The following is a 27499-nucleotide window of genomic DNA, read 5'->3' on the forward strand; positions in this document are numbered from 1 at the left end:
TTTCCCTCTGAGATCTGTCAGTCTGTTCCATGTTTCCAGGTCTCTGGTTCAATTTTATTCACCAGTTTGTTTTGTTCATTAGACTCCTTGTTTATTTTGATTTGTAGATTCAATTGTTAATAGATATGTATTTATTGCCATTTTATTATTCATATTTTTGAACTTATTCTCAAAGAAGACCCTTTAGCATTTCAGGTAATACTGGTTTGGTGAAGATGAGGTCTTTTAACTTTTATTGTTTCTGAAACTTTATCTGACCTTAAATTCTAAATGATAGCATTGCTGGGTAGAGTAATCTTGGTTGTAAGTCCTTGTGTTTCATCACTTTGATTATTTCTTATCACTGTCTTCTGGCCTACAATATTGAGAAATAAGCTGACACTCGTATGTGTGCTCCCTTGTAGGTAGCTAACTGTTTTTCTCTTGCTGCTTTTAAGATTATCTTTTTGTCTTTAACCTTTCACATTTTAATTATGATGTGTCTTGGTGTGGGCCTCTTTGGGTTCATATTACTTGGAACTCTCTGTGGTTCCTGGACTTGTATGTCTATTTTTTTCACCAGGTAAGTGAAGTTTTCTGTCATTATTTTTTCAAATAGGTTTTCAATTTGTTGCTCCCTCTCTTTTCCTTCTGGCACCCCTATCATGTGAATGTTGGTATGCTTAAAGTTGTCCCAGAGGCTCCTTATACTATATTCATATAGTACAGGAAGAGTACTAAGAATATCCTGGGGAACAGTATCATTTAAAGGTTAGATTGAGGAGAAAATAGAGAACATGACTGCTAGAAGAGACCACATATTTGGAGGACTACCAGCAAAGAGATGTACTACTAGAAACTAAGGGAAGAGAAAATTTCAAGAAGTAGTGAATGGTCAGTAGTGTTAAATGATGCATAGAGGATGAGAACATACTAACTGAAAATAGGCCAGTGGATTTGGCTAATTTCAGCAAGGGTAGTTGTCAGTAGTTGGTAGTGATGAGTGGAGAAAGTAAAGATAATGAGTATGGACTGCTCTCTCAAGAACATTAATGGAAATGATAAAGCAAAGGTAGTCCAGCTGAAAGAGAAGGTATGATCAGAACATTTTTCTTTAATGTCAATTGTTCAGAATCCACTCGTTCAAAGCTGAACTCCTCATTCTGCTTTATTTGCTATTCTGCTTTATCTCAGTAGTATCACCTTTTGCCTAGTTTCTCAGCTGGAATCCTTGGAATCTTCTTTGACTTTTCCTGCCTTAAACTCCCTCCCCCATATAAATGGTTACCATGGATTTAGGATTTTATCTCAGTAATATTTCTGTCATTGTTTCTTTCTTTTTTTTTTTTTTTTATCTCTTCTGTTGCATTCCTAGGCTGGACTCCCCTCTCTTTCCTTGATGTTGCAATAGCCTTCTTGCTGGTTCTTAAGTCTCCCTGCCTCAATCTTCCTCTTCTACCCTTACCCATCTTCACTGCCCCATTTATCTTCCCAAAACATGGTTCCTGTGATGTGTGTCCACTTAAAAATCTCAGTTGCCTTCCCACTACCTATTCTATATAGTACACTGATTCATTAAACAAATGAGTACTGATTATGTGTCAGGTGTTGTACTAGGCACTAGGGACACAGTAGTGGACTAGAAAGACATGGACTCTGCGATCACCTAGCTCAGTGGAATATAAGGCTTTTTACAATTTGTGTTCTAGTTTATCTTTATTTCTAGCATCACCTCCAACTCCTCCTCATGTACTCCAGTCATTTTAAACTAATTTTTTTTTCATGGACAAAATCCATGTTATGAAATCATTTGCACATGCTCTTTCCAACCCAGAATGCCTTTCTTGTGTCTGCCTGTCATATTTCTCATTGTGCACTATTTATAGTCAGGTGGTATTTGTTTTCTTTTAATTAGCCATTGACTGTTAGTTAACTAGAAGCACATCTATACAAATTTGAATTTTAAGAAATATTCTACAGCTAACAATCTTCATAATTGCTCCTTCTTCTTCTTGCTACAAGAAAGACATTTTTGGAGTGAACTTTTTGTAGGAAGATGTCTACCTAGAATTGAAATTTAATTCTGTACTATACCTCTCTGGTCAATAACAATGCATGGGAAAGAGGTATAAAGCAAAAATAAGCATGCAAATGTTTTGGAGAAACCTATTAATGTCTATCTGATTTACGGATTTTTTTGAATTTATTGATCCATATTCTTCCAATTTAGACTGATGATGAAGATGAATCCTTTGTTCTTGAGGATCCTACATTGTTAAACATTGATACTATTGATTCTCACTCCTATGATACTTCATCTGTGGCAAGCTCAGATAGTGGTGACAGGACCAACTTAAAAAGGTAAGTACATATTCATTTAAATAACCATTGCAAATAATTGAAATATTTGATCATTTAAAATTTAAATATTTCTTTATAGTGCAATATGGTCTGCTGAAGCCCTGCATAGGAAGTAGAAGCCCCACTTGGGTGAAAGTAATATGCTTATCAGGCCCTAAAGATTTTGGCATTGTTGAGGAGAGAGGATAAAAAGATAGGTACTATCCTGTTTCTCCGAAAATAAGACAGTGTCTTATATTAATTTTTGCTCCCAAAGATGTGCTAGGTCTTATTTTCAGGGGATGTCTTATTTTTCCATGAAGAAGAATACGGTACACATTTATTGTTAAATGAAAATAAAGGAAATGTATTACCTGTATACAGTACGGTAGTACGGTAGTTGTCAACACAAAACAGACAAACTGTGAATCCTACAGTATCAAGAATTTACTCATTTAGCCGAGTCCGGTTTGGCTTGGATAGAGCTTTGGCCTGTGGACTGAAAGGTCCTGGGTTCGATTCCGGGCAAGGGCATGTACCTTGGTTGCGGGCACATCCCCAGTAGGGGGTGTTCAAGAGGCAGCTGATCGATGATTCTCTCTCATCGATGTTTTTAACTCTCTATCCCTCTCTATTCCTCTCTGTGAAAAATCAATAAAATATATTTAAAAAAAGAGAATTTACTCATTTATTCAATGACAGTCATGTCATCATCTTCTGGAAAATCATCATAACAATCCAATTCCTGAATTTCCTGGTGAATTTCTTGTGACTCCATTTCTTTCAGAATCAGTGGATCAAATCTCTCATGTTTAGCCTAGGGGGGCCTTATTTTCGGGGGGATGCCTTATATTTCACTCAGAAGGAAACCTGTAAATAGGTCTTATTTTCGGGGAAACATGGTATTACAGCCATCTTTTGCACCTCACGTAGGAAGCAGGGACTCCCCAAAGCAGTAGAGTCCCTGAAGGGAGCACAAATCAAACCTGGCACTGTGTAGAAACATGGAGCTTGGTTTACTCACCATCTTTCTGTTCCCCACACGCCTCACCCCCTTCTTCCCACTCTCTAAGGTCAGCTCCAACATTCCTTCATTCCCTTGGAATGGGTTCAGAGGAGAGTCACAAAGATGATTAAAGATTTGTTAAAAGGACTTTTAACCCTAAATAAGTTCATTTTGGCTGCTTTTCACCTTCTAAATTCTTGGAGAGCACATGAAAAGGAAAGAGAAGTGGAGGAAGCATAATGTAAATACTTTATTGAATTCATGTGTATGTTTAATGTTGATAAAGTTGTCTGTATTTTCCTTCGCTTCTTAAATTTCACCTGTATCAGTGCTGTCTTCTTTAGGTTGTCAGCTTTTGTGGAATAGGGGCCATTGTTGGGTATATTAACCTGTTCATCACTGTTTCCTATAAATAGATAATTTAAAACTTTTTCAGCTTTATTGAGGTGTAATTGAGATGTAACACTGTACAGACTAAAGGTATACAGTGTGATTTGATATACATATATTGTGAAATTATTACCACAGTAGGGTTAGTTAACACCTCCACCACCTCACATAATTGCTATTTCTTTTTTGTGGTGAGAACACTTGAGATCTACTCTCTTAACAACTTCCAAGTATATATAGTATTGTTAGCTATAGTAATTATGCTGTACATTAGATTTCCCAGAACTTATTCATCTTGTAACTGGAAGTCTGTACCCTTTGGCCAACATCTCTGCATTTCCCCCAAGCCCCAGCCTCTGGAAACTACTATTCTACTCTCTGTTTCTATTAGTTTGGCTTTTTAGGATTCCACATATGAGATCATACAGTATTTGTCTTTCTCTGTCTGACTTATTTCACATAGCATAATACCCTCAGGGTCCATCCATTTTGGCACTAATAGCAGGATTTCTTTCTTTCTCATCGCTAAATAATATTCCATATTGTACACACACACACACACACACACACACTCCACATCTTTTTTATCCATTTTTCTGTAGCTGGACAATTGGGTTGTTTCCTTATATTAACTGTTGTGAAAAATGCTGCAGTGAACATGGGAGTGCAGTTATAGTGACTTCATTTCCTTTGGTGGGATTGCTGGATCATATGGTAGTTCTATTTTTAATTTTTTGAGAAATATTCATACTGTCTTCCATAATGGCCATATCATTTTCATTACCCCCCAATAGGATTCCCTTTTTCCTAGGTCCTCACCAACAATTATCTTTTGTCTTTTTTATAATAGCAGCCTAATAGGTACTGGTATGAGGTGATATCTCATTGTGGTTTTGATTTGTATTTCTTGATGATTAGTGATGCTGAGCATCTTTTTATGTACTGTACCTGTTGGCCATTTGTATGTCTTTTTTTGAAAAAAATGTTTATTCACATCTTCTGTCCATAATTTTATGTGCATTGTTTATTTTTTAATATTGAGTTGTAAGAGTTCCTTATATATTTTGGATATTAACCCCCTTATCAGATAGATGATTTTCAAATATGTTCTCCTAATCAATAGATTGCCTTTTAATTTTGTTATTATTTCTTTTGCTATGCAGAAACTTTTTAGTTTGATGTAATCCCATTTATTTATATTTGCTTTAGTTGCTTGTGCTTTTGGTATCATATCCAAAATGCTTTTGCCAAGACCAATGTTGAGATTTTTCCATATGTTTTCTTCTAGGAGTTTCATGGTTTCCAGTCTTATGTTTAAGTCTTTAATGCATTTATTTTTTTATGAGACGTGTAAGATAGAGGTATAGTTTTATCCTTCTGCATATGATTATTCAGTTTCCTCACACTATTTATTGGAGAAAGGATTCTTTCCCCATTGAGTGTTCCTGGCTCTCTTATCAAATTTTAGTTACCCATATTTATTTCTGGGCTCTTAATTCTGTCCCATTGAAATACATGCCAGTTTTTATGCTAATACCATACTGTTTGATTATTATAGCTTTGTTATATAGTTTGAAATCAGGAAGTGTAATGTCTAGCTTTGTTGTTCTTTCCTAAGGTTGCTTTGGTTAATTTGGGTCATTTACATTTTTATATACCAACAACAAAATGTCAGAAAAAGTAATAAAACAATTATATTTATAATAGCATAAAAAAATAAAGTACTCAGGAATAAGTTTAACCAAGGATGTGAGAGAACTGTACACTGATGAAAGAAACTGAGGAAGACACAAATGAATGGAAAGATGTCTCATGTTAATAGATTAATATTGTTAAATGTTCATAATACCCAAAGCCATCTGAAGGTTTAATACAATCCCTATCAAAATCTCAGTGATGCCCTGGCCGGGTGGCTCAGTCAATTGGAGCATTCACCCTCGAACCAAAAGATTGTGAGTTTGATTCCTGGTCAGGGCACCTATAAGAGACAACCAATTTATGTTTCTCTCTCACATCAATGTTATATTTATTTGTTTTTAAATATTTTTATTGATTTTAGAGAGAGAAACATTGATTGGCTGCCTCCTATATGCCTCCTACTGTGCATAGGCCCTGACCATGAATTGAACCAACAACCTTCTGGTGCATAGGATGATATTAGCCAACGGAGCCACAACAGGCAGAGGTCTCACATCTCTCTGTCTCGCTCTCTTTCTCTCAAATCAATAAAGACATACTTTCAGGTGAGAATTAAAAAACAAACAAACATAGAATAAACAATCCTAAAATTTGTATGAAACCACCATAATTTAAATGTTTTTGACGATATGGTCACTACTATAAAAAGATATGGCATTTTCTTTTTGCCTATATAATAATGTCACAACTCCTTTTATGGCATCAGTCTGGATCCTTTTTACCATTTTGACCCAATCTCTTAAGCATCCCACCTCCATCCTCTTGCTTCATGTATTTTGTGTACTCACATTTTCCCCCCTCGTCTCCCTTCCCAACTCACTTTATATTTCTGCTTGTGTTATTTTGTAGCCTGACAGATTCCTAGGTATCCATCAAGGCCAGATAAGACATCTCTTTTCTTTTTAAAGTATATTTTATTGATTTTTTTACAGAGAGGAAGAGAGAGGGAAAGAGAGTTAGAAACATCAGTGAGAGAGAATCATCGATCAGCTGCCTCTTGCACACCCCCTACTGGGGATGTGCCCGCAACCAAGGTACATGCCCTTGCCCGGAATCGAACCCGGGACCTTTCAGTCCACAGGTCGGCACTCTATCCACTGAGCCAAATGGGTTTTGGCAGACATCTCTTTTCTATAGCTGTCCCTGGTATTCTCCAGGATTACAATAAATTCTGATTTATTTCATTTCTATGGTGTTTTACTTATTTTTCTTCTCTAACATTATCCTTGAATTTTTAAAAAATAAGTTTTTATTGATTTTTAGAGAGAGAGAAAGAGAAAGAAACATAGATGTAAGAGAGAATCATTGATTGGCTGCTTCCTGCACTCTCCCTACTGGGGAATTGAGCCCACAAACTGGGCATGTGCCCTGACCAGGAATTGAACTGGCGACCTCTCAGTGCATGGTGTCCCTCAGCCAACTGAGCCACGCCAGCCAGGGTTGTCCTTACATTTAACGGTGAACTACTTATTGGACCCTCTAGCTAGGCTATGAGGTCCTCGAGAGTAGGAACCTAGGCTTGATTATTTTTCCATCTCCAGAGCATACTTTTGGTCACTCAGAGTAGGTGCTCAATGTTTGGTAAAAGCTTTAAAAATTTTTTGTATGATGATGATAGTAGAGTAAATGAAAGGAACTGTTAGTAGGAGCAGCAGAGAATGAGTAGTGAATGGGGAATTTGAGGTGGTTGGCTGAAGAATGAGAGGGTGGTTATAGAAAGGAGGAGGGCAAGAAAGGTGGGCAAGGGTAGAAGGCAGGTAGAGGTGATAAAGACATGCAGAGCAGGAGGAGTGCTCTATAGCCAACCTCTGGTGAGTAGTAGAACCTCTTGCTATATTAAGGTGGGCATGGAAGTGTTTAAATCAGTGAAAAAAGAATTGTGGCTTTCTTCATTTTCTTGCTTGACTTCTCTAGGGTTCAATGTGGGTTTAATACAAACAACATTGTAATGTGGGACTATTAGAGTCTTTATGCCTCTCCACTTTTCTTGTTTTTAGTGGTGTGTGTGTGTGTGTGTGTGTGTGTGTTTCTTTTAAAGCTTTGAGACCCTGCCTTTTCAGTTTTGTTTCTTGTTCTTTAACTTTTTTTTTTCTTTTTAGGAAGAAGAGGTTACCTGATTCTTTTTCACTCCATGGATCAGTTATGCGACATTCACTTTTGAAGGGAATTTCTGCCCAGATAGTGTCTGCAGCTGTAAGTATTTTGTTCTCTCCCCCCAGCTTTATAACCTGAAATGGCATAATGAAGTAGGAATGAGCATAAAACAAAGCACAGCACTTCTCTTGGCTCGAGGCTTAAGAAAAATAAAATCTGGCTTTCATGGTTTTGGGTGATTATTTTTGACTCGTAAGACATGGCTACACATCTTGACATAGAAATTAGTGCAGCCATGAAATAAAGGTCTGCTCAGAGTCTCGGGTGTGCCTAATGAAATATGGCAGCAAGCCTAAAAGAAACACTATCTGCCCTTTCTTTAAATTCCTTTTCAGCTTAGTTGCCATCTTGTGTATTTGGTGAGTTAGAGTACTTGTTCTTTTAGCCTTTTCATATGGAGAAATGATTGTTCAGAATCTTTTACAACTAAGTGCTTCTTTTTAAAAAAAAATTATTCACATTGTCTTTCATGTACCTTATTTTATTTACTCTTGAAACTTGGAAAGTAGGGAAAGCCATGTCCTATTTTCAAGTGAGAAGTCAGGTTTAGAAAGGTGATATTAACTTGTCTTACATCATTGGGTTAGGAGAGAGCAGAGCAATTACTTAAAATTGGGGTTTTGGGCTCCAAGTCGAGTGTTTCTTTGTTGTGAAATGGAGGTGTTATTGGTGAATGTGTCCAGTGGAAAATGGCTGGCAGAGAATATCTGTGGTATTTTTTGAAAATGATTTAGAACACTGGGTTAATGCAAAAATATTTAGTTCATCAAGACAATAGACACTGATTCTGGTATGTGTTATCAAATTTTTCTTTGGCATCCCTTCCCCCCAAAGCCTGTAGTTTAATGTAGTCTTTCAATTTTAGTGTGCTAATTCAATATTTAGATCCTGTGTATAATCCTATATAATAAAGATATAATATGCAAATTGACCCTCATGCCCTCACAAGATGGCCACCCCCATGTTATCACAAGATGTCTGCCACAAGATGGCCGCCCCCACATTGTCACAAGAGGCCAGCAGGGGAAGGCAGTTGGGAGCGATTGGGCTAGCAGGGGAGGGCTGGCAGGCAGAAGCCGGTTAGGGACAATCATGCAGGCAAGTGATTAGGAGCTAGAAGTCCTGGATTGTAAGAGGGATGTCCAACTGCCGGCAGTCAGACATGCCCTGAGGGTTCCAGCTTAGAGAGGGTGCAGGCTGGGCTAAGGGACACCCCCCTCCAGTGCACGAATTTCATGCACTGGGCCTCTAGTAATAATAATGATGATGGTGATGACAGATTCATACCTCAGGAGTTTTGATGTGTTTTTTATGTTCTTTTCATGAAGTTTAATTGGCACTTTGTATATTCGATGTGGACGAAGTTTTGATTTTTCAGGAGAATAAGAGATTGATACAGAAGTAGCATTATGACACCATAACTGCATTTCAATTTTCAGGTTATTAAAGAAAGCTCTTATTGCAGATACAAAAAAAAAAAAAAAAAAAAAAAAAAAAAAAAAAAGGAAGGAAAGAAAGAAAAAAGTATTTTCTGTTGGCAGTTCGTATACCCTGACCCAGCTCATATATCATGAAGTCAATTTAAATAGAGAGATAGTCAAGCAATGGAGGAAACCTGGACATTTGTCCTTCCTCTTCTAGGTGGAGAGTAACTCATATTTTCTAGAATGGGAACCACCTGTTGAGGATTACATTTCCATGACGTTTTCTGAATTTAATCCTTATGTAGGTGATGAAATTCATTCCTTTCAAAATCAAGATGAACCAGAACAGTCATTTGACCCACCTGTGTAGTTTTAAAAATATTTTGAATAATGGAGACTGAACTAAAACTCAGACACTGAACAATGATTAGATAAATCTGTTATTTAAAAGGGTTTCTCCTCTTTCTTGAAAAGGAGGAAAAAAATTCTAATAAATCCCAGAGTGTTTGCATTCTATTCTTATTTCATTGCTATGGCTGAGCTCCTTTGGTATGTTAAAATGAAAACTGCTTTTCCTGTGACAGTCTTCATACTCTGCCTTCCTAATTCTGGATTACCAGCTCAATTTAAATTGTATGCTTTGCTGTGATGGTTGGTTTATTAACATGTAAAGCTAGTTATATTTTTTGATATTTCTCCTGAATAGTTGTTCAGTAATGCCTTTAGCCATGTGGTTAGTGATGTTATTAGAGCTGCCTGGGACCTTGATCATCAGGGCTTTGTAATCCACGCCTGGAGAACACTTGGGAGAGATGAAACTTTTAAAGTTAGGAACTTCATTGTTTAATTTTGGAAACCTCTTCAAAGTAATATGACATGTGATTATATTTAAAATTAATTCAAATTAAAATTTAAAGGATATTCCTTTAATGATCACCTACAATAAAAGAAATGCCTTAGCACAGTGTTTTTTTTTGGAAAATGTGTCTAATGTGTAAGAATATTCTGGAATAATTATTAAAATGCAGATCCCTGGCATCACCCAGACCTACTGACTTGGAATCTCTAGCAGTGTAGCATAGGACTCTGCATTTCTACAGGTATCTCAGGTGATTCTGATGCATCTGACTTTTTAAAACCACTACCCTAAGATGTTCAACACCAGCACTAAAATTCTGTAATCTCTAAAATGCTTTCCACATCTGTGGTTTTTAGTGTTTAAAGTCAGCTGACTTCTGATTTTATTATTTAGGTTCCATTTTGAGTATCATTTATGTTCTTCATCTGATATTTAATTCTTTTTCTATGTCTGGGACACAGATCAATCATTTAGCAAATATTTATTTATTTATTTAAAAATATATATTTTATTGATTTTTTACAGAGAGGAAGGGAGAGAGATAGAGAGCTAGAAACGTCAATGAGAGAGAAACATCGACCAGCTGCCTCTTGCACACCCCCTACTGGGGATGTGCCCGCAACCAATGTACATGCCCTTGACTGGAATCCGAACCTGGGACCTTTCAGTCCACAGACCGATGCTCTACCACTGAGCCAAACTGGTTTCAGCGCAAATATTTATTGCATGCTTTATTCATTGTTGAGCATTATGCCAGTCTAGCTTTACATACACATATCCACACAAAGTTGGGTATATCCTGCTTCCAGGACATTGTATATAGCAAGTGTGTTTCTCCTCCTACATATTCCTGTGCACTGGAGCAAGTGTCTTAAGTTAGTTCCTGGGAAGCTCTATTAAGTAAGATAAAATAGATTCTTTCTTCTGAGAGATTATGATAACCAATTGACCACATTGATAGAAAAGAAATGCAGAATGTAAAGAGCATGGCTGGAACCTAGAAACCCTGAGTTTGAGACATGGTTCTACCATTTACTGAATAATCTTAGGCAGTCAGTTAAACTGTTTGAAACTTCTATTTTCTTAATTTGGAAAAGCAGATATATACCTATTTTATCTATTTCTCCAGGTTTAGGAATCAAATAGTGTAATATATGTAGGTGAAAGCTCTTTGCTGTTACAGTGCTAATCATTGTAATCCATTACTAGTATTTAAAGCTATAGAAGCATCAAATTGATACCCCTTATATGATGCTTTATATTATACTTTATATTAGTTTGATTCTCAGGACAACTCACTGAATAGATAGGGTAGTATGTGCTAGTTCTTGAACAAATGAGTGACTAATATCCAAAAGGGTTAGGTGACTTTCCCAGGATTCTACAGTTACTAGTAAGAAGCTGGAACTAGCACTTTATTTCTGATTTTCTTATGCTGGAGAACTGACTGAATAGAACTTGCTCAGGTTTTATTTACGGTGTGTTGCATAATCTGCTGGATAGAAAACTCCGATTTAGTGGAAGAATATCTTTAGTGTATGTTTTCTTTTTCTAAAGTCTTTGTATACTCCTACTATTTTGACCCATAGTACTTACACTTTATTCACATTATTGAGACTGGAACCTCTTTCCTTTCTCTTTTCCTTTACATTTTCATTTATAATCAGTACCATTCCTGAAGCATCTGTTATAGTAAGTAAAATAAAATGAGCTTACTCTCTTGCTCTTGATATTTTGTTGGTATATACAACTTTTGTAGTTTCTCTTTGGGGCAAAAACAAAGGTGCTGTTTTTCTGTCTGAATTGATTTGGGTCTAAGTTTATGTAAAGAAAAGGCCTTATACCATTTTTTTGTTTTATAATGAGAATATCTTTTCAAGTATTTTTTCTTTCTAAATTTCATTTAGGACAAAGTAGATGCCGGGTTGCCTACAGCAATTGTAAGTATACTTTAAATAACTGTTTAAAGATAAGCATTCTATTTGATTGGGCTTTCTTAGATTTATTTTTCTAATGTTTAAAATTATTACATAAATTATTGTGATGACAAATTTATCAGTCACTTATTGCCAGTAACCAGATTTAAAATGTATCCCTTTTAACTGTTCTATTATTACTCTTCAGGCTTTTGTTTGACAAGCACACAATGGAATAACGATTAGCGTTTTCCAGGTGTATTTGTATGTGGTTCTCCCCTGCCCAAGTAAATTTTCTCCTTCTGTGATTTGGCTTCCCTTTGGTTATAGGGAGTGGAAAACTGTATTTGGTAAAATCACATTTAACAACTCTGAACACTTTTGCCAGGCCAACCAAGTAAATCTGTGAGGTGATTATAGAGAACTGGGGCATATTGAAAGCATGCTAGTGCCCTCTTTTCATGACTAGTTCCAACTGCCTCCTGTAGCTCTTTTATTAGTTAATTGGAAAGGAAGTCAGCTGAATTTTGAACATTTCTGGTGCCTTTTGGCTCCTAGGAATAAACTAAAGAAGAGCTTTCTAATCCTTTCTCCATACCTCATAGCAGATGCTTGATTGGGAGGCATTAGTGCCTCTTACTTTGTCTGGACCTCTGAATTTTTGCTTTAGAGGAAGTTAAATGTCATGTTTTCCTCTATAATGTTGAACATATACTAGTTGGGTGTTATTACCCTTAGAGTAAATTTAGAGGGAGTCCCAGAAATAAAATGTCCTGAGTTTCATTTCCTGCTTTGCCTCGTAGATGAAATTCTCCTTATTTGTAATAGTTGGTATGTCATTTGTTGCCTAGAGGAAGGAAGACCAACACATTCAGCTCTGCTTATTTCAGGATCCTTTCTCTTCTATCTTAAAATATAATCTTCTCTTTTCTTCTCAGGTGGTGTCCAGTCTGATAGCAGTGGGTACATCTCATGGATTGGCTTTAATATTTGGTAAATTTTCCAAGTACCTACTTTCTTTACTTTAAATATTAAGTATCCTTTTGGGTTTTATAATGTATTTTTTCTTTATTTTTATTTTATATATATATATATATATATATATATATATATATATATATATATATATATATATAAAATTGATTTTTCACAGAGAGGAAGCGAGAGAGGGATAGAGAGTTAGAAACATTGATGAGAGAGATACACCAATCAGCTGCCTCTTGCACACCCCCTACTGGGGATGTGCCCATAACCAACAGGATATCTCCTTGACTGGAATTGAACCCCGGACCTTTCAGTCCTCAGGCAGATGCTCTATCCTCTGAGCCAAACCAGTTTCGGCTATAATGTATTTTAATCATAGTTTACAGAGTGAGCTTTATTTTCTATGGGGGGGGGGGGAGGGAATGGAAGAACTTGAAAAGTAGCAGTATTTTTATAATTAAAAGTTACTTGACTCAGCTTCATTTTGTTGTTGCAAATTTATTTATTTATTTTTTTAATGAATTTATCTGTTGACTCTCTGTAGACCTAGACAAAAATAATACAAAGTTGGAAGGGAACTTGGGTTGTGATATTGATTGCCTTTTGTTGGTGGTGAGTGGTAAGGTGATTTTTTTTTAATCCTAATTCATATCTCAGTAATAGGCATTCTAGAAGATCTTCAGGAAAGAAATTCTTGGGCATCCTCAGTAATTTTTAGTAGCTCTCACTGCCAATAAAATTTTTATTTTATTTTCCATTTTAAATTTCTCTACTATAACTGAAAAATTTTTAGCCCTTAATCAAATTATTTTCTTGGTTGAGATAAGAACTAGTTTCATTTGTATGGTAGAGGTTAGTCTTACTTATTTTCTCATTTTTTTTTCCTATCTGAGATTAAATAACCCCTGTTTCATTAATCTCTTTGCTTTTGAATTCAACACTAATAGCAAAACATTTTTTTAAATTTAAAAACTGTTTTCTGTCATTTTTAGTGTTCTTTGGATCTTAAGTCTTTTTCATCTCAAATGGAGTTCCTGATGACACTGTATTTCATTAAGAAACTCACAGGATATTGTAGAAGGATTACTGGCAGATACTTTAATAGCAGAACCACAATTTGGTATTTGTGGGCCTTATATCTTTATTTACCATATTAGTTATTTTCCCTTGTTTTTGAACAATTTGGTTTTCTACTTATAAAATGTTTTATTATGCCCAAAGCCTTATTTATCATGTGATTTTTTTATATCTAGTGTTTTCAAAGGTGATTGACATAAATATGAATTTTATTGTTTGGAGATGAGAAGAATGGAAACAAAAAATATGGTTCTTTCAAGAGAATTATAAGTTGATTCTTTAAATAATATTTTTCTGATTCCATTATTGATATGTGTTCATAATAGAAAATTTAGAAGACATAGATGAGCAAAAGGTTGAAGATATTAAAAACCAAATTCTCCCACGCAGGAATAGTCCTTAGCATTTCTGTATATAGTCTTCTAATATCTTTTCTGTGTGTGTGTGTGTGTGTGTGTGCATGCTTGCACATGTGTGTGTGTGCTTGTGTGCATATACCTACCCCCAAATGGGATCATGTAATTTGTAACTTGCTTTTTCATTTTAATGAACATCTGTCCATGCAATTATATGTTCATCTGTAACATTATTTTCAATGGCTACATAGTATTATTTTAGAGGGATTCACCATAATTTACATAGTAATAATTTCCTACTATAAGACATTTAGGTTGTTTCTAAACAAACAGTATAATGGTAAACATTTTTATTGCTGCATTTTTGTACATGTGGTTACTTCCTTAGAACAAATTCCTAAAAGTCCTAAGTCATACCCTGGGTCAGGGTATGAACATCTTAAACATGTCTAATATGTGTTGCCTAGTTGCCTTCCAGGAAGTTTTACCAGCTATCAGATGTAGGAATGCTTGTTTTCCTATGGGGACCATAAGGGGTATTGGGTTGGTAGGATTTTGGGAAAGGATTTTAAAAGGCCATTTAGGTCAATTCCCTTATTTTACATAGGAGGTGATTGGGAACCAGAGGGGGTAAGTGACATGCACAGAGCCTAAGTTAGAATCAAGGAATATGGAATCCTAGATAAGCGCATTCCCACCATTCTGAGCAGTTCTCCTGTCCTGAGAGAAAAGGCCACTTCCAAGATATATGAAGAAAAGAAGAACTAAAGTGAATGCGGATAGAATACAATGCATATATTTATCTGTCAGCAGAATGAATGTTGAGTTTTTGTTCTCATTTACCATAATTTTTCCTCAACTCTGTTTTAACATTCCTTCCTTACCATGAGGTTATAAGAATATGTGCCTGCTTATAATCAAACCCATGCAGAGCTTAATGCAACAAATTAAAATGAATATACTTAAAAACTAACCAAGGAGAAGAGTATATTATCTTTTGCTAATGTCTCCTTAATTTCCTTGGGTGTGCTTCCTAATTTTCTTTAGATCCCAACAGCTTTCTAATGAAATAATAAACTTATTATAATTTAATGGAAAAGAAAGTATAATAGAGTGAACATTTTGAGAAAGAATCTTAATATTCTGGTTGTGCTTTGGGTTTTTGACTATGTGTTAATAAATTATACTAATTTTTGTAAGAATCATATATTTTGACAATGAGTTTTAGCAAATTGATTAAATTTGCTTGAAAACCAGGGTAGAGTAATAATACTATGAAGTGTCTAGATTGAAGACTTGGGTTAAATCTGATGTCTTTTAAACATCTTAATTGATTATAGGATAAGGTGTAGAAGGAAGAACCATACTTGTTTAATTACTAATAGATTCTCCATTGGAATAGTGACCTGTAACATTAAAATAGTAATCATTTTAACTTTATAAAGAATGATGTATGTTGTTTATTCTTTTTAAAAATTGTTTAAACTATTATGTATGTGTCCTTTTCTCTGATTGACTCCCCGCTTCCCCGCCTCCCGCCATTCCCATCCCCGAGGGCAAGCCCCGACCGCCCCAGTGTCTGTGTCCACTTCTATGTTGCTTATTTGTATGGAATTATAGATATATGACTTTTATTGCCTATCTTGGATTTTACCTATATGAAGGATATTAAAAATTCAAATATTGATAAAGATGTTTCCCTATCCCAAGGTCCTTAGTTTTCCATTTTTTTAAGTGTTAGCATACTTTAGTAGACTGTCTTTTTTTGGGGGGTGGGGGGGAGTTTTTTGGTTTTTTTTAAGAGAAAGAGGAGAGAGAGAGAGAGAGAGAGAGAGAGAGAGAGAGAGAGAGAGAGAGATTGAGATTTGATTGGTTGCCTTCTGTATGTGTCCACTGAGAATTGAACCCTCAACCTTTCAGTATACAGGATTGCTCTCCAACTAACTGAGCCACCTGGCCAGGACGAAAATTAATCAAACCCAGTGACCTTGGGTTTACTTACTGTCTGTAATTTGAATGTTATGTCTTTTCTCTTTTCCAATAACCAATACCTGAATATAACCATAAACTCTAGAGATATCAATTAATCACATTTAGTATCCTTCTTATAGATAACTATAGTTTGTCACTTAAACTCTTGAAATTTTACTTGTCTTTTCTCTGAACTTTTGATCTGATCTCTTGCTTTCTCTCTTTTGATCTTTTCTCCATGGATTCAAAGGAAAAGGTATAGTAATTTTGGTTTGCATGAGTGACTTTTTTCTTTTGACCATTTAATTTTTAAAGAGAATGCTATCAATTAGTCAGTGCCCTCTTATGAAGTACTCATAGAAGAAAACCAGCTAATTGAAAGTTAAAGCAGGGAATTGTTAAAAATTATACATTTATGCATACCTTTGATGTTTTTACTGAAAATATATAAATATTCATTTCCTTCTTAATCTTTTGATATATACCAAAGCCTTTACTTTGAGTTTGTATCTGCCATGTGGAGGTCTGCAGCATCTTTTTTGGCATAAACTGCATCAATAATGGGCCGTGCAAAATTTGCACTTTTAATTTTTTAAAAAAGAGGTAAGAGCGTGGACACCTGTGAATTAATCGAGTACAAAATACTAGGTTTTCAGAAAACTTCTATTGAATCTTTTGCAGTTATCTTGCACACATCCTATTTCATAACAACTTTTAAAGCAATTTATCTTTACCAAGTTTTTCTAAAGCATTCATTTAGTTTTCATGGAAATGATGGCCCTTTCTTTTTCACTCTATTTCATCAGTTTGTATATTTTTAATTAAGTTTGTGAAGTACAGCAACATGAGTGGCATGAATGGCATGCACAAGTTTGGGGATGAACACAAGTGTGACTCTTTGTAAGTATCAGCATTCAAAAAGATAGCTAGTTAGCCATGGGGATTTAGGCTTATCTGGGTTCAGTTGGTAAACTTCATAGAGGGGATGAGAACTTTAATTCTATGTATTGGTTAGATGGAGATCAGGTAAAAGTGTATCTGCTGTTTTATAATCATTGATGAAAAGTGTTTCTTAATATCTCTTTGCTTCTCCTTTGGTCTTAGAGAATATGTTAATATGCTCAAAGGATAAGTAAAGAGTAATACTGAAGGATGATGGATATTGCCAATAACAGTAGAGCTCTACACACACCATTAAATTCGATTCCTTCTTGAATCTAGGTATTTCCTACTTTGATAGTCTTTAGGAACCAGTTAAAACAAATTAGAGGCAAATGAATAGAAGATTGGTTTAATGTTGGTACATGGAAAGAGAAGAAAAAATTCTGGGAATATGTTTAAATTTAGATTTGGTAGCTATTATAGGTTTAATGCATTATTGTGATTTTTCTTTGCTATTCAGCACATTATTCTTTTTTTTATAAATATATTTTATTGATTTTATACAGAGAGGAAGGGAGAGAGATAGAGAGTTAGAAACATCGATGAAAGAGAGTCATCGATCAGCTGCCTCTTGCACACCCCCTACTGGGGATATGCCCGCAACCAAGGTACATGCCCTTGACTGGAATCGAACCCAGGACCCTTCAGTCCCCAAGCCGACACTCTATCCATTGAGCCAAACCGGTCCCGGCTCAGCACATTATTCTTAAACCCAGAATATACCGAGATCTATCTTCTGAGAAGTATACTTTGAAAGGTATACTAATAAGAGAAATAGATATAATTCATTGCAGAATCAAATAGATGTGCTTTTTGTGATATCTAGGTTTTAAGTTCTTTTAATTAATTGGTAATCTACTTATTGTTAATAATCTCTTGCATTGATATCATTTTGTACTTTATGCCAATTCGATGACATTTTACTTTTTCTCATTTCAGCTGTATGCCAATTCTAGGAAAAATGATAGTTTCATTTCCTATTTCTTGTCCAGCTATTTGCTTCATAAGGACCCACTCCAATTAAAAAACACACACACAAAACTAAGTTGACAATGCCAACCAAAAGTGGCTTTATGTGAATTTGTAAATGAAATTAGATGTTACTAATTTAATCTTTTCACCCCAACGATAGACAAAGGAGATTTCAGAGAATAGGTGGAGAATGGAATGTTTACATTTAAATTGAGATCAAGAGCCCCTGCAGAGCTGAATTTGCAGAGAGCACTGATTTTCATCTTTCTTGCTTCTGTCCATGTCCTGTTCTTTCCATATAACTACAGAATTCAAGTGTTTGAAAGAGGTTTTATTTTTATACCTTTCCCCAGAATTGCCCAGAATTACCTGGACTATAGAATTTTTAGTTAACTCTAGCAAAGAAACCTCTCCAATAAGACTCTTTTCCTTTTTCTACAGGAATCTACCTTTTCTGAATTTAGTCTAAATTCTATAATAGTTTGTTAATATGGTACAGTAAAAATAGAGTGTATAAAGCCAGTAATAAGAATTGATAAAAATCTTTTGGAGTTAAAATAGGTTATATTTTATATACTGTGCATCATTTCATAGCCATGTGACCTTATAAAGGGACACCAATGTGTTATAATTAATTATGTATTATAATGAATACATTGTAAAAATCGAGAAAAAAGTTATGAGTATTTTTGTTAACACAGTCCTGTTGGATGTAAATTAATACATCTTTCAGGAATGACCAAGGTTGATAATTTGGTTTCTTGCCTTAGCTAGTTTTCAGTACAGGGGATCCATAGTGAGGAAAGCAGAGTCATGTTTGGGTTTTTAACCTCAAATCACATACTGTCTTTTTCCTTTCCTCTTTTCTTCTCTGTTTCCTCTTTCTTAATGGTACCTTTATTTAATATTTTATCATACACTTTAACTCTCCTTTTCCTGAGCTATAATACTTAAATAGTCTAATTTAAAGTACGAACTGTGTTAATAAGAAAGCAGTAGTTGTGTCTCTAAGTTTGGTGGCTCCAAACGAAATAAAGTTTGGATCTCAAAGCAGTGATTACAAAGGATCCCAGCAAAATTCTATTCAGACAGGACTCTGTGCTTGGAAGGCAGGAGCCCAGACACATGGGGGCGGGGAGGGGAGGAGGGGGATTGTGAGACTGGAATGGAGTTTCTGTCTTTGTCCTCTTAACTGTCAGTTCATCCATTGCCTACACGCATGACCCGAAATAGTGGAATGTATAGAACACTGTTGCCCAACGATTGTATTGTGACAGTTTGCAAAATAAGGTGTCTGGATAATGTGCTAACTGTTTAAGGCAACCCTGATAAGGATAGTGGGAAACATCATTTTTTATAGACAGTTTCAGTTAAGCAAAATAAAATATTACATCATTTTATTGTAGAGTAAGGAATTCTTAATTTGAACTAAACTAGGTAAGGGAAGAAAATGTATATAAATAAGGAAAAAATCTGTAATTGTAATAATGCTAAATATGAATAAGGACAATGGCTTTTTAAACACATCAGCCCCTATATATTTATGAATTTTAGTCCTTTTTGAATAGTCATCATAGAAAGTTAAAATCTAAAATGATTTCAGTAAACAAGAAGTACTTTTTGTGTGGCAGATACCATATAGCTATCAATTGAGTCAGAATTCCTTGGGAAGGTGGAAATTACTATATGAGCCAGTTTATGAACATAGAAAAATATTCTTACAGTATTTACTTTGGATGGGCAAAAAGTCTTACCCAATATTTCCTAGTCCTGAGAATGCTTTTGGGGCTCTTTCTGATAATTAGATTTACCCTTACAAAAGGAAGATTGGCAAATGTGGAAGCTGTTCAGATAACTGCCTCTTAGTGTAAGGAAGGCACCATGCTAGTATTCTGGGAGTGTTTATTTACTTACAACTTTTGCCTTACACAGAAGTTTCAGTCTCATGGTGGAAAACATATTTACCTCCAAAAAGCAGTTAATGTTAAAAAATTTGGCTAAGTAAATTTTAAAAATCTTATTGGCTTAACTCAGTGATTTATGAATCAGGTAACATTATCTAACACAGCAGTTTTCAACCTGTGTAATGTAAGGATTTTTAAACATGCAATAGCTGTCTATTTAGTTAGGGCACTGACCTCTTTTCCCTTAGATTGTCAAGTAAAAAAATAACAACAGCTTATACAAACAATAGCCGTCCTGTGTGAATGAATCAAAAAGATACCTATTTTGTTTTGTCAGATCGGCAAAAAAATACACTTTTTGGTGTGCTACAGAATTTTGGTAATTAGTTTATGCATGCCATGCCATTAAAAATATTGAATATCGCTGATCTAGCAGATAGAAAGGAACTCCCAGAAGCTATACAAAATGAAAGGCCTTTATAGGCAGAAGGGAATGGAACAAGGAAGTTAATACTAGCAGGTTAAAAAGCAGATTGGTTGTGGCAAGGTCACCTTCCTTTATGATGGGTCTGTCGGACAGATTACCTAACTAGTACTGACCAGGCAATTCCTGATCAACTAGTTTAAAATTCCATTCCTGGGAGACACCGAAACTAATTAAGTATTAAGTCTTAGTTTGGTGATAGGGGGCTTAGCAAAAGTGACTCCCTTTTGGGCCTTTTGCATTGTTTTAATACAGTGAGGGGTGACACAAACAATTGTGGGGGGAGCTGAGAGAATTCCAGATTGTGCGAGTGTGGTGGGCTTATTTATTTTTCCCTCTAACTTTGTAGGCTTGCCTTATTATATTTAAAATTTTTACTTTGTGGATTTTAAGTAGGTACAGTAATGAATGTTATACAAAATAAGCATTTCCTAGTAGATGCCCTAGAGAAATTTCTTTTTAATTATTAGATAATAACATTTAATAAATATTTGAGAGGTGTTTAAGGCAAAATCCTTGCCCTTAAATAGCTTAATCTAGAAGAGATTTTAATTATTTGCTTTTAGCATATCAAATGTTGATGCTTTAAATAATTCTGTTAAGTACCGTGTTTCCCCGAAAATAATACATCCTCCGAAAATAAGACCTAGCTCATGGAAAGATAAGACATCCCCTGAAAATAAGACCTAGCGCAACTTTGGGAGAAAAAAATTAATATAAGACGCTGTCTTATTTTCGGAGAAACAGGGTAGTTAAACACTATAATTTTATTTGTTCTGTTAATTTGCTTAGTAAACCTTTTCTTCATGGATAATAGAAATGAAGTCAAATTCTAAATTAATAAAATTTGATTTTTCAGTTTTTAAAACTACTTAAAAAGGTAGTATTCCTTGTAACTTTTCATCTTGAAAATAGAAAGAAATACAGTTCTGGAATGAAGGCGATGAAAGATGGGTTGTTTGTGGAGATAGTTTTCTTAATGGAGTTTTTCACTTACCGTTAGCAAGTTATGTATTATGCTTCTGTGTGGATATTGTGTGTCCCCATCTTCCCCTGCATTTTTTAGTGTCTAATTCAGTGCCCAACCTTTAATAGATGCTTAAGGCATGTATTAAAAATGATTTCATCAGTTGATTCTTGGTACCTCCCAAGTTTTTAAAAGCAAGCTTATAATAAATATGTATTTATTTACTCCTTCCATTTCTTTCACTTTATTTTACAAATTGCTTTCTTTAGATCAGAATCAAGCCTTGCGACTCTGTCTGGGTAGCACTAGTGTTGGGGGTCAGTATGGAGCCATCTCTGCCCTCAGTATTAACAACGACTGCTCAAGACTTCTCTGTGGCTTTGCTAAAGGACAGGTAAATATGAACTTTATTTTATCTGTAAGACAATGTTGAAATCAATTTTTAAAAACCAGTTAGGGCTGTACCACAGTTTTTTAATACACGCATCTGCTGATGGGTACTTAGGCTGCAAGTTAAATTTGAATGCATTCTAAAACTTTACATTTTTACTTTCCCTCCCACATATTTTATTTTCCATGTCACATTTTGCAACTTTTAATTTTGTGTATCCCTTAACTATTGTAGTTTTAGTTCTTTTTACTACATTTGTCTTTTAACTTTCATATTAGCTTTAACCTACTACCTTTCCTATATATTTACCTTTACCAGTGAGATTTTTATTTTCATATGTTTTCTTGCTACTAATTAGTATCTTTTCTTGTCAGTTTAAAGAAGTCCCCTTAACATTCCTTGTAAGGCCTGTTTAGTGGTGATGTACTATTTTAGCTTTTGCTTATCTTGAAACTCTTTATCTCTCATATACTTCTGAATGATAACCTTGCCGAGTAGAGTACTCTTGAAGAGTTTTTCTTTCAGCACTTTGAATTTATCATACCACTCTCTTCGGACTGTGAATTTTCTGCTGAAAAAAAAAATGCTGATAATCTTTGGGGAGGGGGTTGTTCCCTTGCTTGTACCAAGTTGTTTTCTCTTGCTGCTTTAAAAAATTCTCTCTTTATCTTTACCTTTTGACATTTTAATTATAATGTGTCTTGATGTAGATATCATTGTGTTTCTCCTAGTTGGAACTATCTGAGTTTCCTGGATCTGGATGTTTGTTTTCTTCTCTAAGTTAGGGAAGTTTGCAGCAATTATGTCTTTTTTTATTTTTTTTTTATTTTAAAAAAATAAATTATCTACTTTGTTGTTTTTTGTTAATCCTTACCTAAGGGTATTTTTCCATTGATTTTTAGAGAGAGTGGAAACAGAGGGAGAGACAGAGAGAAACATCAGTGTGAGAGAGACACATCACTTGGTGGCCTCCCACACATACCCTGCCTCGGGCTTGGGATTGAGTCTGCAACATACCTGCCTTTAACCGGAATGGAACCCGGGACCCTTCAGTCCATGGGCTGATGTTCTAACCACTGAGAAAACTGGCTAGGGCTGCAACCATTATGACTTTAAATACGTTTTCTGCCTCTTTCTGTCTTTCTTCTTCTTCTGGGTCTCCTATAATGTGAATGTTATTTTATTTGATGTTAACCCCTAGGTTTCTTAAGCTTAATTTTTAAAATTATTTTTTCTTTTTTGCTACTTTGTTTGGGTGAGTTCCACTGCTCTGTCTTTCAGATCATTGATCCTTTCTTCTACTTTATCCAATTTTTTTTTTTCATTTCAGCTATTGTATTCTTCAACTCTGTGACTTCTATTTGCCACTTTCTTTTTTTCTTTATTTCTTTTTGCCACTTTCTTATAGTTTCTGTCTTTGTTGACATTCCCACTGTGTTCCTTTATTCTCCAGCCAAGTTTGTTGAGCTTCATTATTACTATTACTTTGAACTCTTTATTAGGTTAATTACTTATTTTCATTTATATTTTTCTGAAGTTTTATCTTGTGTGTGTTTTTTAAAAACATATTTATTTGTTTCCTTATTTTGTTTGACTCTCTGTGTTTGTTTCTCTGTATTTGGGAAAGCAGCTGCCTCTCCCACTCTTATTTTTTTTTTTTAATCCCCTCAGTGCTCCCTCATCCCCTACCCTCCTCTCATACCCTCACCCCCCTGGTGTCTGTGTCCATTCATTAGGCTTATTTGCATGCATACAAGTCCTTCAGTTGATCTCTCCCACTCTTGAAGAGTGACCTTGTGTAGGAGAGATGAACCTTATTTTCAGTGTGGCCCTAACTTTTGGTTGTTTCTTGAGCTGTTGTGATTATCTAAGCAGCCTGATTTATTTTTTATAGGTCCCAGTTTTGAGGATTTGCCATGCTCTGCCAGTGTCACAAAGGGAGGGATCTCATTCAGCACCCAGTTTCAGGCTGACTGAAAACCACATCCTTCTGCAGCAGCTTTTAGCATATACAAATATATACAGTCCTCTGGAACTGCAATTGTAAAACCTGCTGGCCTCCAGTTTAGGCGATCTGCAGGTGTCCCCTGGGAAACAGTTGCAAAAATTTGGGTTCCAGACAAGTCTCTAAGCTCCTTTCTGGAAGGTACCAGCAGGCTGTAGTGAGAGAGTGTGTAAAGATGATATATCTTAGCCTATATTCCCTGAGAGCTCCTCTATGGCCTCTAGATGTGTGGCAAAGCTGAAGCCTGCCCCTGTGTGACTGGCATACTCTCACTGACTTTGGCAAGGCAAAGGGAGAGCACAGGGCTGGAGCAAACTTGCCAGCTTTGGTGAGGCCCCTGGACAGTGCTGGGGTGTGCCAGCTGGCTTTGGTGGGGCTGTGAGAGTGCCCCGGGCTGGGACACTCCTGCCAGTTTTAGTGAGAGAGCAAGGGAGTGTAGGGATGGGACATGCTCTCCAACTCAGTGGGACAACAAAGGAATCTACTGTGACTGCTCACATCTGCTGGCAATAGCAGTGTAGAAGGAAAATGTGCTAATGGCATCCATCAGCACTGGTGTTGGCTAGGTAGAAGGGGAGAAAAAATGGTGCCCCGCAGTGCCTCCATCCCCAGAGAGAGCACCATCAGGCCCTTGTCCCTCAGCAGACACTGTAAGATTAGCAAATGAATCTCCTTTACTGATAGTTTAGGTTTTTTCAAACTTCCAATTTTGTGCTGGGTTCCTGAGCAAGGGCGTCTGCATGCAAGCCCATTAGGGGCACAATCTCAGTTCCCTAAAGCTCTTTGTGTTTCCTGGGCACAAGCCCTTTTGTTTTCAAAGCCAGTTGTTGGGGCTCATCTCTCTGGTGCAGGCCCAAGAGTAGGAGTGCCTGAAGTGGGGCATGAATTCTCACTCCCCGGGAGAAGCTCTGTATCTTTGAGATCCCTCTGGATAGTGGGTTGCCGTGCTGGGGGTGGGTGTACGGTAAGACTGCATCTCTGTCTCTCCTACCCATCTCCATGTGGCTCTTTTACCTTTGTTCTGGAGGACTGTTAAGCAGTTTTTAGGTCTCTTTCAGAGGGAATTATTCCATGTGTGGCCATAGGAAGACCCATGAGTTTAGGATCTTCCTACACTGCCATCTTGAATCCCCAACCTTTTAAGCCTGTGGTTTTTTAATACCCTAAATCATGTGTCTGAATAAGTAAATAGCTTTTATAAACAAACCGTTGTGTTATATAACATTTATTTCCTTGCAGTAGTGTAGATGATTGATGCTACTTTTAAAATACAGTATATTCTGTGTTGTGTATACTTACTACTGTGCTCTTGGATAACTATTTTGTTACTTCTTTCCTCTTCTGAAACTGATAATAATATAGGGTATTTCTCATCTTGTGACTTATACATCACTGGCTAGTTTGGTAGTAAGACTTTCCTGTAATTTTTATCAGTCCTAAAAAAAATGGATTCATACAAGAAATTTCTTTGGCTTGTCAGTAGAAAACAAAATTTAAAATCTAAAGGGAGAAGTAGACTGGGCGGGATGAGGGGTGGATGAAGATGGAATGAAGGCCCCGTGCTTTAATGCGTCTGCAACCTTTAGTTGTATTTTAACTTTATGGTTCTTTGCCTGCAATGTTTATAGACTAAGAATAGATTATTTCAGCAAGAAGGCAGGATACTTAAGTCCAAAAAAGAGCAATAAATTTGTTTTTTAAAGCATTCAGTTGTCTTTTAGATTACTATGTGGGATTTGGCCAGTGGAAAGCTTCTAAGATCAATAACAGATGCTCATCCTCCAGGAACAGCAATATTGCACATTAAGGTAATATCTTTGTTTTCTTTTCCTGATACTTTTTATTATGATGCCGTTGTGTCTGTTTTTAAGTACATTTCTTTATAAAAAAAAAAGAATTCCTGAAAAGAAACTGTCTTTTGTTTGACTAGCCCAACAAGATGTTTTCCCAAGTGAAAAACCAGAGGTGAGCTGGCGTGCTACCATTAAGCTGCAAGTTGAACTGATGTCTAATAGATGTAGCCAGAAAAGAGTACATTGATGTGCTCCTAGATAAGAGGTTGGCAGCAAAGACAGGTGGTACCTTAATGAAACTCATGTGATGATTTTAAAAGGCTTTTTTTTTTTTTTTTTTTTTTTTTTTTTTACCTTTTGTTTAGACCACTAAGGCTTTATTGCTGAGATAGTGTGCCTAGTCACACTTCGTTGGGAGTTACCTGACATTCAAGGCACCAACTGCGAAAGAACCAAGGTTTGCATTATGTTTAGAAATGAATCTGTTGGTTTATTTTCTTTCAGGCCTCTAAATGAAAAACATTAAGATTTGCATCTTGGCTTTCTCCTTACTGGTCTGAAAAAAATAAACCAACTTAGGACGCAGATTTTATTTGTAAATACAATGTAGACCTTGGTTTTTGTATGTTGTCAAGCCCATGTTCAGAAGCATAAAAGGTAGAGGGCTATAACTAGGGGAGTCTAAAATTAGATTTTCTAGATTTTAATCAGGTACACATTTGGTTGCTTAGCTGTGCAGACCTCTCTTAGCCATACATATGCTTTTTTACAGTCTGCAAGCATCTGGAGTTTATGTGTCTGGATTTAGGTTAGCTACATAAAAGTCTTCTGTGAGAAAGCAGCATTGAAGCATTTAGCAACAATGAAAACAGCCAAGACAAGTAAAAGTAGAGAGAATTTCTTTTCTTTCTGAACATCATGGCACTTTATTTTGACCTTTTTTCATATGATATGTCCCAACTGCTAATATAGTTGTTTGTGTTTATGTTTTAATCTCCTTTAATAGATTAAGATATTTGAAACCAGAATCTGTTTCTCATTTATTTTGTGTTTTACATAGTAGCTGCTCAATAAATGTTTGGTTAAAGGAATAATTAGTTAGTGATGTTTATGAAAGGCCAATCCATTTGCAGAAAAAACATACCTTTTAGGAGAAACATTAGGAATGAAGTTATAAAGGCAAAGAGAAAAGAGTAGAATGCAGCCAAGGTTAAAAGCATAATAGTTGTAGCTATCTTGTTGCTTGGGAATGGTGGTCAAGGTGGTGCTGCATGCAGACATGTGACATTGGAGAAAGGGGTGGAAAGATATATATGATTAGATACTTCAGAAGTTTTAGATTGACAGTAGCCACTTGCACTTCAATATTCTTACTGATTGTTCTCCAAAGTTAACTCTACATCTCATCAGTATCAGTTTGGGCTTGCATATTTGTATTTGTTTATATATATTATAATTATATAAGCATACTGTACTAGCACTTAAATACATTGTAAAATACATACGCAAGAAGTAGAAAATTCTATCTAATTGAAGAATAATATGCAAATTGACCATCACCCCAAGACACAAGATGGCCTTCCCCATGTGGTCAAAGATGGCTGCCCCCATGTGGACACAAGATGGCCTGTAGGGAAGGACAGTTGTAGGAAGTTAGGGGGACTAGGCCAGCAGAGAAGAGCAGTTGGAGGGGAGTCAGGCCTCTAGGGGAGGGCAGTTGGTGGGGATCAGACCTTCAGGGGATGGCAGTTGGTGGGGGGGGGGGTGGGAATCAGGCCTACAGGGTAGGGCAGTTTTGGGCAATCAGGCCAGCAGGGAGGGCAGTTAGGGATAACCGGGCCAGCAGAGGAGGGCAGTTGGGGGATAGCAAGCCTGCAGGGGAGGACA

The 27499-nt window shown here is 36.0% G+C and overlaps 1 protein-coding gene across 9 annotated transcripts in view; it reads left to right on the forward strand.

Annotated features, from left to right (window-relative positions):
• Positions 1 to 27499, forward strand: part of VPS8 (VPS8 subunit of CORVET complex) — a 238741-nt gene that overhangs the window by 17414 nt on the left and 193828 nt on the right. For 7 of the 9 annotated variants that reach the window (XM_036443983.2, XM_036443984.2, XM_045583758.1 and 4 more), the window contains 7 exons: positions 2210 to 2340; positions 7513 to 7606; positions 11758 to 11790; positions 12705 to 12759; positions 16405 to 16410; positions 21693 to 21817; positions 25541 to 25627. In XM_036443983.2, the coding sequence (XP_036299876.1) occupies positions 2210 to 2340; positions 7513 to 7606; positions 11758 to 11790; positions 12705 to 12759; positions 16405 to 16410; positions 21693 to 21817; positions 25541 to 25627 (531 nt within the window). Of the gene's footprint in view, positions 1 to 2209; positions 2341 to 7512; positions 7607 to 11757; positions 11791 to 12704; positions 12760 to 16404; positions 16411 to 21692; positions 21818 to 25522; positions 25628 to 27499 lie in introns of those variants that run through there. The other 2 variants (XM_045583756.1, XM_036443993.2) reach the window with 2 other exon arrangements.

Source organism: Pipistrellus kuhlii, unplaced genomic scaffold (assembly GCF_014108245.1).
Source record: "Pipistrellus kuhlii isolate mPipKuh1 unplaced genomic scaffold, mPipKuh1.p scaffold_m20_p_2, whole genome shotgun sequence".
Taxonomy (NCBI): domain Eukaryota; kingdom Metazoa; phylum Chordata; class Mammalia; order Chiroptera; family Vespertilionidae; genus Pipistrellus; species Pipistrellus kuhlii.